The 11,963-nt window shown below is 39.5% G+C and overlaps 1 protein-coding gene across 1 annotated transcript; it reads left to right on the forward strand.

Moving 5' to 3' along the window:
- The first annotated feature begins 3 nt into the window (after nt 1–3).
- On the forward strand, nt 4–11,094 carry MRPL22 (mitochondrial ribosomal protein L22). Its single transcript, XM_081851590.1, has 7 exons — nt 4–112; nt 248–293; nt 4,000–4,135; nt 6,751–6,816; nt 7,818–7,895; nt 8,598–8,667; nt 10,818–11,094. Exons 1-7 carry the CDS (start codon nt 88–90, stop codon nt 11,027–11,029), a joined length of 633 nt encoding a protein of 210 aa, XP_081707716.1. The 5' UTR covers nt 4–87; the 3' UTR covers nt 11,030–11,094.
- Nucleotides 11,095–11,963: the final 869 nt, after the last annotated feature.

Below are 11,963 nucleotides of genomic sequence, written 5' to 3' on the forward strand. Positions count from 1 at the left end.
CTGTTTGAGGACATTCCGGAGGGGAGGGAGGGGGGAAGCGCCCTTCTCTGCTGTCGTAAAATAGGCAGACGGGTTGTGGCTGCGAAGATGGCGGCGCCCGCAATGCTCGGGGGTGAGTTTGGCGGTGGGGAGGGAGGAAGAGGAAAAAGACGGTGGAATGTGCCCAGGGGGGCCGAGCATTTCTCCACCACCCCACAAAACAAAACCTCCAGCTTCCTGCCCTTAATGGTTCGTTTCTCGTTTTCAGGGGCCGCCCGATTGTGGAGCTACTTCAACTCCGCCCGGACCGGGAGGTGAGTCTGCCCTGCGAAAGGATCTGGGAGCCGGTCGGTATTGTGGCTGCGGAGGAGACAGCTGTATCTCTCTCTCTCTCAGGGTGATGAAGAGGCCTCTGACGCACGAAAACGGCTAATGCAAAGCTGTCGTCGTCTTCTTTTAAAGGCACTTTTTGTGCATTTGGTGTTGTGGAATTATGGCGCCCACTGCAGCACTTTGGTCGTAGTCAGTATCCAGGAGTTCGAGGGCATGACCAGCAGCAGTAACCACTGAGACTTAACAAACAAATCTTCCAAAGGTTTCTGTACTCCGATGCTTAACAGCCTTGTATAGGGATTGTGGGTTAGGCCCTGCTGTTGCCGTCAGCTGGAGAAGAAAGGGTTAGGCTGTTTGTGCCTCCAAGGCCCAACCTGCCTCTAGAATCATGGAATCAGAATTGTAGAGATGGAAGGAACCCCGAGGGTCAACTAGTCCAATCCTCAGCAATGCAGAAACAGTGGTACCTCGGGTTACATACGCTTCAGGTTACAGACTCTGCTAACTCAGAAATAGCACCTCAGGTTAAGAACTTTGCTTCAGGATGAGAACAGAAATCGTGTGGCGCCGGCAGTGCAAGGCCCCATTAGCTAAAGTAGTGTCTCAGGTTAAGAACAGTTTCAGGTTAAAAATGGACCTCCGGAACGAATTAAGTACATAACCAGAGGTACCACTGTATATCAACTAAATCATCCATGGCAGGTGACCATCCAACCTCTGTGTGTCTGCTTTCTTAAATCAGTGCAGGAACAGAAAACATCTTCCATCAGCAGCTACTATGCTGCCTGGCTGAGGAATTTGCAGCCTTGAAGTGACAGTATATAAATGCAATAAATCAATAGAGAGTATCCACCTGATGGTGAAATGAAACACCCTCAGATTGTGCTTGAGTACAGATAATATTTAAGTGAATGAAGGTATGCGTAGAACGTCTTCGCTCTCAGGTTATCATGCCTTGGGCGTCATGTCTTGGTAACCTCTAGAATGGACTGCTTTGAAGAGGGTCCAACAATTTCATTTAGTTCACAGTACAGCTGCCAAATTGCCAGAAAGGACCAGGCACTATAAGTCAACTGCTCTGCTTCCTGATCACTTTCTGGGCTCAGTTTAAATCCCTTCACAATTTTGGACCAGAATATCTAAAGGATTGTGTCTCCCCATGTGTGGTTAAGATATGCATTAGAGGTTTTTCTTCAAGTTGACGTGCAGCAGGTGATTACTCTGGAAAGCTCCCCCCCCCATTATCACTGAACACAGGAGCCTTTGATAGGGTACAAAAATGTTTATGAAACTTCACTCCTTGTCCCTCAGCTGCAGAGTTACTAGGAAAGAAAAGTGAAGGCCAGCATTTTATTAGGTGACCAGGAGGGAGCACACTTCTACCGCACAATGAGAAGCCATTCTCATTCAGTAGGGTATTACAGAGGAACAGTAGGGCTCTGATCTTCGTTAATGAAGAATCACAGGGGAAAGATTTGGGAAGAATAAAAACACATGCACAGTTTTTATTTTATTTTATTTCAGTGGGATTACACTTATCTGCATGGTTAATGAATCACACCTTTATATAAGATGGCTTTAATGAGTATAATCCAAAGCCAGTATTTTGCATCCTAATGGCAAAAATAAGCAATAGTTTCCATTTGTTTTCTTTGGAGAAGTTAATTATAGAGTTGAAATTCTTCTGGAATAATTCTGCTACTGGTCCAACCAATAGGATCTAACAAACTTGGGCTGTGCTGGGAGACAGCTTGTGCCTGCTTTTAATTTTACAGCCTGACTCTTGGTATTTGAATACCATTGTGAAGACACAAAATACAAATGTGCATGTGCATATTTTTACAGATGGAAAAACTGAACATTTCAGGAAACTTGATATGTATATTTTATATATATATATATATATATATATATATATATATATATATATGCTTTCGTAGATTTTCACGGGTACAGGAATGCAGGTTTTGGTGTCCTCGGGTGTCCAACTTTTACACGGGAAGACACCCGAGGACACCAAAACCTGCATATATATATATATATATATATATATATATATATATATATATTTACGGACATTAACATGATTTGATAGTACTAGCTGAGACCCAAGGTGGATAAATGCTTAAATACGAATAGCAATAGGTATTTCCTGTGTTCTCTCTATAGGGGTGTCTTGAGCACTAGAGGGTGCCATCACCTAACAGTTTCTTGCACATGGGGAATTTGTTTCTGCTGAAATGTGACTGGATATGGAGACAGTGGACAGAAACTAAAGAAAAAAGAAATATTCCAGTGCCCAAGTTGTGTTTCTCAGACAGAAATTCTCCTATGCTATATGGCACCTTGCTTCTGAAATTGAGGAGGCTATAAAAAGAATTTTGCAATATTCCAGAAGCTTCTGTGCTTCAGAAACGAGTGGATTTGTTTTGCTTGTTTTAAATACCATTGATACTGCAGAAGCCATAGTTATTTCTATGGGTCACAGCTGTGCGAATGGATCACATGGAACTACTGGTGGCATCTCACAGCCTGTGAATTGCATCCTACACTGCATGTGGGGAGTTCTGCTCACACAACAGGACTTCCCTTTCTGCTGCTCTCCCCGGGCACCCTTAAAATTGGCTTTGGGGGGTCTTCCAACCCTCTGGAGCAGATTTTAAGGGTGTGTGGGGGGGGGGAAAGGAGGGAAATGTTCAATTGTGCAAGTGGAATTCTACCACACTAGTGGAGCAGCAGTGTTGGATATGGCCCCATGTGAGCATTTTATTCAGCCTAGGGACCTTTCCCTCTTTCTGCAAGTGGCAAGAACTGATGTAGCCCTGCAAAGAACAACTGGGCCTGAATTCTTGCATAGTCATTTCTGGGCATCAATAAGTTCTTACAGTGTTCCAGAGGGAAACTTAAAGGGCCTTAGTCTTAAGAAGATGCCATGCACGCTTTGTATCATTAACAAATTCTAGGTCTGTGTCATTATCTGAACAAAATTATAAATAACTTGCACATATTCTACATGGCACCTGTACGTGCCAAATAAGGTAAACTCCATATGCATTGGAAATTTGCCTTCTCATAATACCTTTCATGCTATGCATGCCTGGCAGCTTTAGTGTCCCTCCCACAACTAACCAGTGTATAATCTTTTTCAAGGAAGTAAGCAAAGCTGAATTATAAAAACTGCTAATCACTGAAATTCTTTCCTTTCCCCCCAGAAAGACCCAGCTTTCTTATTTTCCTGTCTCCAATCCCAGTCCAGAAGTTAAATCATTTAGTTGGAATTATAAGAGAAGTACTGGGAGACATATGCCCAAATTAAAACGTTTAGTGTGTGGTTTCTGTTAGTTACTTCAAGCTCAGCTTTTCCCATATAGTGTATCTAACTGAATCAATACCACTTCATTTAGTAATTGATATTGAATATATTATTAGGAGCATATGCCCATAATGTATAAATAGGATAGCATTATGGATGCTGCCTATTGGGCTATCTTTGCCCCCTTTCCTTGCATTAGGCCTACTGCCCCTCAAACCAGCAGGGCAATTGAGCCATCTTGGAGTATGTTGCTCGTTGGTTAGGAGAGACAATGAAAGAGCACATTCTGATAAGTTGGGATGAAAAGCATCTAGCAATCAACCTCTTAAGTGATTATTATAATCTTGGTGGAATGACAAATTCTTGTCTCACAGGTTACTAGCACCTTGCAGTGTTCCTCTTCTGTCAAATATCCATACAAGTGCATCTCTTGGGGATATTGGAAGATGGGAAAAGAAGAATAGGATGGTTTATCCACCACAGCAACCAGGAGAACCTCGAAGACCTGCAGTAAGACTTACATCTATATATTACAGAATTGTAGAGCAATGAACAGGAGTTCATTTTGTCTATTTTTGCAAGGCTGTAATTTCCGAGAACAAGGCTAGCACCGCATTTCTATCAAACACACAGGCTTAAATGTTGGAAGCAATGACCCCCATTAAAAAAAAAAAATGTTGTTTTTTTTTTGGAAAAAAAAAATCACAAAAAAAGGAAGCAGTGACTCCCAGACTTACCATATCCCAGCAGCTCTTTGGCACAATTAATGACTGAAATAAAACATGATTTGTTCAGGATCCTTACTCAGTTTTCATCCACAAGCCTCTTTGAGTTCTGTCAGGGAAAAAGACAGGGTATTATTATTATTATTATTATTATTATTATTATTATTATTAATTCCAGCCTTCCGATTTTGATTTTGTCCTCCGTAATAGCCAGTCAGCATTTTCTTGCTATTTAGCATGTCAGTCCTCACTGGCTGGTTTTTAAAAAAGATTTTTTTCAAGTTTTTTTTTTAAAAAAATGTAAGGTCAAAAGTACAAACGATGTAACTTTGCCTAGTAACTGTGGTTATGTTTTTCTGGTTTGTTTGTACTTTAGAATTTATATTAACAAAAAGCTCAGTGGCTGTTATTTTGTGTGTGTGTGTGTTGTTGTTGTTGTTGTTGTTGTTGTTGTTGTTTTGTTTCACTAAAGATGTACGGCACTTCTGCAGACCTTGTGGTTTTCCTGAACATGGTGAAACCTCCTTCCATGTTGGCTACATAAGGATCCAGTCTCAGGAAATTGAGTTTGCTGTTAGTATCTAGGATATGTGTGCTTGGCTAGATGGCCAAGCACATCATGCTAAGTTTTTAAAGTATCATTTATTTTATTCTCCCCTCTGGTAAACAAAATAGATGCTAGATCCTGAATAGACATCATAGGATAAGGCATATGTATCCCTAATTCTGTAGAAATTGAGTCTCATTCTGTCTGCTGTGTACAGCTAATGGGTTTATTCTGGCCTGAATTTCACTGTGATCGCATCCTTATTTCTCCTGCCTTGGGTTGTACTTAGGAAACTGTAGCCATAGTGGTACCCTTGTCAGCTTCCATTGTGTGCGGAACTAGATAAACTAAATATTAAAAGGCTGGTCACTGCAGGAAAGAGATGCTATTTTTAAAAAAGCTTGAAATCACTAGCTGGTAGCATGATATATGGGGCACTTGGGAGACTTGTATGAAAACTCTTTCAAGTTTTCCCATCAGGTATAGTAATCTTGGTCTTGCATTTTTTACAGCTTTTCTTTACCTTTAAATAATGAATTTACTGTCAGATGGTTTGGCTTGCTGCTGAGCACAGCTAAAATGAAAAATGGTTTCACTGCAGACAAATGCAGTATTTATTTTTAAGTTCCTCATTTTTGTCTTCTGTGCGCATTTATCGGCTCTGCGAGCAATATGATTTGAAGTATACACACTATATTTTTGAGCAACAAAGCACACATGAAATTTCACTTCTCAAATGATTAATGTATCTGGGTGAATTTTGCTTCTCTTTTACAAATCTTTTTAAAATATATATATATAAATGCATTCCCATTCTGTAGCTGGTACTGGACCTTACGTGTGTTAGCAAAATAATAGTTGTGAAGGGATTATTATAAGCAGCTTTTTAATCAGTTGTATATTGAAAACTTAACCTGCACTGACCTATTTTGTTAGGGTTGCCATACAACAATAAATTGTTGAGCTTTTTTTGGGGGGGAATTATTGAGCTTCTTGAGCATGGGTTGCCATACACCTGCTTCAGTATACAGTGGTACCTTGGTTTACAACCATAATCCGTTCCGGAGGTCCATTCGTAAACCAAAACAGGTTGTAACCCAAGGCGCGCTTTCGCCAATGAGGACTCCAAAAAAACCCAACCAGGTTGCAATCCAATTTTTTTTGTTTGTAAACCAAAAACATTGTTTGTAATCCAAAAAAAAAGCGGGCCGTAATAAAAAAAAAAAGTGAACTGGGACGTTCACTTCCGGGTTTGAATTTGTCATAATCCAAAATGGTCGTAAACTAGGCTGTTCGCAAATCAAGGTACCACTGTACTAATGTGTGCCCACCTGAGAAGGGACTATAGCTTAGAGGTAGAGTGCATATTTTGCATGCAAAAGGTCCCAAATTCAATTCCTGGCAACCTCCAGTTAAAAATAAAAGATATTTTCTAGCAAGCTTAGAAAATATATCTTCCTGAGAACCTGGAGAGATGTTGCCAAGTAGGGTAGGTGAGACAGCAATATGATGCACCATTTCTGATACCTTTTTAATCTGCACCATGTCATTGCATAGCACTGTTTAAAGGTAGGAACAAGTCAGCCAGACTATAGTTGGTGACCATAAAGCTGCCCACGTGAAATACTAAGCATTATTTATTATGTAGCAAGAGACAAATGACACAACATAGTTGGAATTAGTTTTTGCTGCTTCCATTCTTGCCTGTTGCCATGTAAAGTCTGTCTGACATAATTTTTGGCAGGTGGAGGAGGAAATGTTTTCTGTTTTCAAAGTAGTAGAGGAACTGGGAGTGGTGGGGAGAAAACAAAAGACATTGTTGTCCCCAGAACATAAACATCTCTTTTATATAGGAAATATACCACTGTCGAAGACACATTAAATACAGTAAGGACAAGATGTGGTACCTGGCAAAACTGGTAAGAGGATTGATTTTTGTAGGCTTAATCTTGTTAGGATTATGAGATTTCTTTTCTTGGTGATGGCTGTATTTTCGTGCCCTCTTTACACATGGTTGCATTTGATTTTTTTAAAAACCCTCTTTCCTTGTAAAATCCCTGGATAAAATGTTACGTAAGTTTACTTAAAGAAGCAGAGGATGCTTTGCACTACTGTGCAAGAAGATCCTGCTCTGCCATTTTGTTGGGGGTGGGCGGGGAATATACCAGGAGGAGATTTAGATAATATAAACTTTTGGTGGGATGCATGGAGTGTAGCAAATACTGAAAAATGAAGAATTGCTTAAATTTCCTCTGGAAAAGCAAAAAGCATTGCAGGATCATTTGCAGAGGTCAAGTCAGGTCACCTGTATCTGTTGACTATGGCTTTCCCATGTTACAGTTTCCATGTGGAAACCTTTTGAAACTCTCTCCATGATTTATGTGTGGAAAACATTCTTAGTGACAGCTTATGCCAGGTGAAGGCAAGCCACATAGTGGGGGCTGATCATACAGCAATTGCATAGGTTGCTGTGTCAAGCAGCTGCACATGAAAATAGTTTTAAATAGCCTTTTCCTTTCTGCAAAACCCCAGCCAGCATGGCCAACGGTCAGGGATAATAGGAGTTGCAGTCCTTCAGCACTTGGCACGCCACAGTTTAGCCATATGTGCACGATAGATTTGAAAGCCTTATTCATCAGAAGCTTTCTATTTATTTATTTTGCAGTGCATTTGAGATTAGGATTTTTTCTTCTTGGTATCGATTTGGTATTCCTTAATGCTCTTTGTCAGAGTCTTTGTCAGAGTTTTTGTGTGTTTTAGTTTTTTGTACCATAGCACTTATATAAAACTGTAAAGCAACTCAGTGTTGCATAGTTCTTCTACACTGAAACTGATGCTTATAATGCGGTTTGTTTCACTATATATGAATTATATACTGTATTGAGATTTCCCCCCATCTCTGTGTTGCTTTTCATTTCAGATACGAGGCATGTCCATAGATCAGGCAATAGCTCAGTTGGAATTCAATGACAAAAAGGGAGCAAAAGTGATAAAAGAGGTATGTTACAAGTTTCTTCAGAATTTAATTTACCATTCTCTATTAAATCCATATATTTCTATCTTTTAGATGATATTTCTGGGCTAGTTCATATTGTTTATAACTGGTTTATTCTTTTATAAGCCTTGGATTGTATGCTGTATTTTTGAACAAGTTGGTGAACTGCTTAGAGAACTTTGTTAAATGCAACACACACACACACACACACACACACGGATGTGTGTGACTGAGAGCTTGCATAGTATCTTGCAGAAGTCTCTCATCCTCACTCAGTGTTGTGCTAGTTGATGTGGGTATATCTAATTTTTCTGGCAGGATTTTTATGCCTGAAACGGCATTTCCACTTTTGTGCTGGCAAAAGTGTAATTATATTGTTTGGCACCTGTGGCAGGGAAGCCTCTGACTCCGGATGCAGTGGTACAGAATGTAGAGAGATTTGGGGAACTAGACTGTTTGCAGTCCTACTTCTGTGTGGGAAAAGAAAGTTTTCAGTTTGGCTGGGGTTTAAATCTGCCCCAGGACATGTTGTCATGAGGTAGGGAAGCTAAGAAGCAAAGTACCCTAAGGCAAGGAAGTTGAAGAAATGCATTGTTTCCTTTTTTAAATTTAAAGGTGAGTAGGTATTACTCACTGTGCATATGAAAACTCCAGGATTAAAAATTTACATAATCTTAACTTGTAATTTTTCCTTTTTTACAATAGGTCCTTCTAGAAGCCCAAGAAATGGCGGTGAGGAAGCATAATGTAGAATTTAGATCCAACTTACACATTGGTAAATAGTTTATTTTTATAGAAGACATATTCTAAAGGGCCATCCCTTTCTCTGCCCTTCAACCACCTTTGCCCCTAGAAAAGCCTCTCTGGAAGGTTGGCAGGCCATTCTGAACAATTAGGGATGGGTTACATAAGGTTTGGAGGTTGGTGAAAGCTCAGAGTCCTGAAAGTGAACTTGATAAGGTAAGGAAAGTCCGTCCCCTCCGGCACTTCCTGTGTCCATCTAACTTTGCTCAACAGGGCCCAACCAGAGCTTTGTGTATCCAGTGTGTTCCATAGTTTGGCATCTCTGAGTAGTAATAATAATAATAAATAATAGCCTTGGCATGAGAAAAATTTTCTACTGGAAGGTCACATTAAAAAATGTTGAATTAAATGTTGGGTTTTAAAAAATGTAATCCATGCTAAGGATGATTGATTGATTCCCACTCCAATCAAATATTTTGGTTCAAATATTATTGTTTAATTGGAAAAACTTCCATTTATACAGCAAGTAAAATACACATGGCATACCCACCCCCAATTTTGCTTACCAAACACAACCTAACTGATCGCAGGTGATTAAGGGCATCAGAAAATGTTGTGATCTTTTATTCCTGCCCCCCTCACAAAGAAAAATCCCACAAAAATTCGATGAAAGCTTCAAAATGGAGGGTTTTGTATGTCTCTCATTGTCCTGCAGTTTCTTGGTTTATTAAGTACTGAAATGTCATGAGAGCTATTACATAAAAATCAGTGGGATATGTCTAAGAGGAGGATGTCAGATTCATTGTGTTGATTTTGAGTATCTGTGTGCTTAGATAGGGGGAAGGTTTAATCAACATAACATGTAAAGCCTACTGATTACCTGTATACACAAGACTTCACAAGCTATACTGAGTACTTTCAACTTCAATGGGAGTTCTTGGCCTACTAGCCATTTTTTGTAGAGTACAGATTCCTTGGAGCAAATATATTTCATTTCTCAAATTCTGGCAAGGAGTAGACTTGCCTGATGACATCTTCCAATAGATTAAAGATAGGCTTCTAATTTCCTAGCACTGTTGGGGATAGCAGCAATTTTACAATCAGCATACTTTTACAATCAGCTGCATAAAAAGTAGTGTAGACCTTTGAAAAGTTATTCAACCTGCATGTGGATTAAGTATAACTTCAGTTCTTGCAGCTGTGGTTGTTTGACATTACTTGCCCTAGCATTTGTATACATGAAAAGTGCATTATTCCATATAGGTCTTAAACACAATAATCCATTTTTCATCATCAGCCCATTTCTGTTGGTTTGTAATTCATTTTGCTGTGGCAGGTTAGCCAGCAGTTCACACTTCACTTCCCAGCAACTGGTCATCTTTCAACCTTTAATTGAGGTAAAAAGGTTCTAAATTAAGTGCATTTAGATCTGGCATTTAGGTATAGCCCTCTGAGTTCTCCATATCAAATGGACCCTTTTAACTTACCTTTATAATGCTGCTGCCATAGGAAGCTCATTTCTCTTTTAAACATATGATGACAAAAAGCAGTATAGAAATGGCTTCTAGCAAAGGGGGAAATAAAATGTCACTTCGTCATGATTCATAACGCCTCGAGTGGACGTTCTAGGGCAAAGTGACTGACCAGCTTAGTGAATTATGCTTTCCTAGGGGAAGGCTTAAAATGGGTGGGGTGGGTTTTGGCTGCACAAAAACCTTTGATAGATGAAACTCACAGTTATAGATGAAATACTTAGTGAAATACTTAGTGAAAAATGAGTAACAGTAGTAGTTTTCATTAATTTGTTTAATGTTTTTGCTGCTGGTTGACACAGCTCCTGTTTTTTCACCCATTTTTTAAAAATATATATTTTCTTGTGTACTAATTTCTTCTATGCCATGTTGTTACCACACTTCTTTAATAAAGTTAGTGGCCTGCCTAAATGGAGGTTGGGGCATTCTGAAGGTAAAGGATTTGCATATAGCTTTATTGTAGGCCCAGATAAATAAACAGGACCGGTACATTTTTCTATGGTTTGTTTTGTAATTTTTGACGTGGCACATTAAAAAGAGAAATCCAGGTCTGTCAAGGCGTTGAGTGAGCCAGATTTTTTTTTTTAATAGAATTTATGTTATGGCCTGCATTCTCCCTTTCTTTTAACGTCTATTTTATGTCTTCTAGCTGAATCCTTCTCTGGAAAAGGGCACTACCTGAAAAGGATCCGTTACCATGGCAAAGGCTTTTTTGGCATTATGGACAAAGTCAAGTGCCATTACTTTGTGAAATTAGTCGAAGGCCCACCTCCACCTCCAGAGAAACCAAAGACTGCTTTAGATCACGCAAAGGAGTATGTGCAGCAGCTTCGTAACAGAACTATTACTAACACATTGTAATATTCCCCACTGCGTTGTTCCCTTTTTTGTGATAACCATGTAAATAAAGTACATTTAAAAAATCAGTTTCTAATTAGGCTCAGGTGTCTCCTATAGACACAAAAATGTGTACGGTGACTAGGAAAGAATACCAAGCACTAGGCAAGTACAGTGCCTTAGATCTGGATGATACTTGAGAAAAGTGGTAGGGAGTGGTCCCAAATGAGGAAGCTACAATCTGATTTTTCAGTTTGGATCTTTCCCAGTAGCACTTTCACTGGGAGTATTGCCTTTCTTGATCTTTTAGTCTGCAAGTATGCTTTAGCACATGCTGAGAATGCAAAAAAGATTTAATGGGATATCCAATCTAAAGGGGGCTTGCATTGACAGAAGTGCTTTTAGCTACTGGAATGATAGTAAATGGATTCTGCCCTAGTTCAATTAATGGTGTTTTGGGTTTGTAGCTATTTTAGATTTCCGCCCTGTAGTTGAAACACTGTTAAAGCATTATAGATCTACTTCATTAAAGTGTCCCAACCTGAACATGGGGCATATGCTTAACGCTAGTTACAAATTTGTGAGGGGTGAATGTCTCAAATTACAATATATTCTGAAGGCACATGATTCAGCTACCATGCTGTAGTCAAGGAGCTTTGGTTATTGTCAGCACCTGGATGAGAGACTTGCCTAGGAACTGTATGTACACACGATTTGAATTCCATCAGGAAATGCAGGGGAAAAAACAAAAACACCAACTATTCATGTTCAACTAGCAGGCAAAGCTCTGTGAGTGCAACTGCCTTTTCTTCATTCTTTTCTTTTGCATAATAATTCATTAAAGAATATGGAATGGGCAGTCAGTTTTGTTCACTGACAAGAATTGGCAGAGAATATGCATTTGGTTTGATGATTGCTTTTGATATCTTCTCATGCATCGCAGAAGGGGGGGGGAATG

Source organism: Podarcis erhardii (genome assembly GCF_964252035.2).
Source record: "Podarcis erhardii genome assembly, chromosome: 2".
Classification (NCBI taxonomy): Eukaryota; Metazoa; Chordata; class Lepidosauria; order Squamata; family Lacertidae; genus Podarcis; species Podarcis erhardii.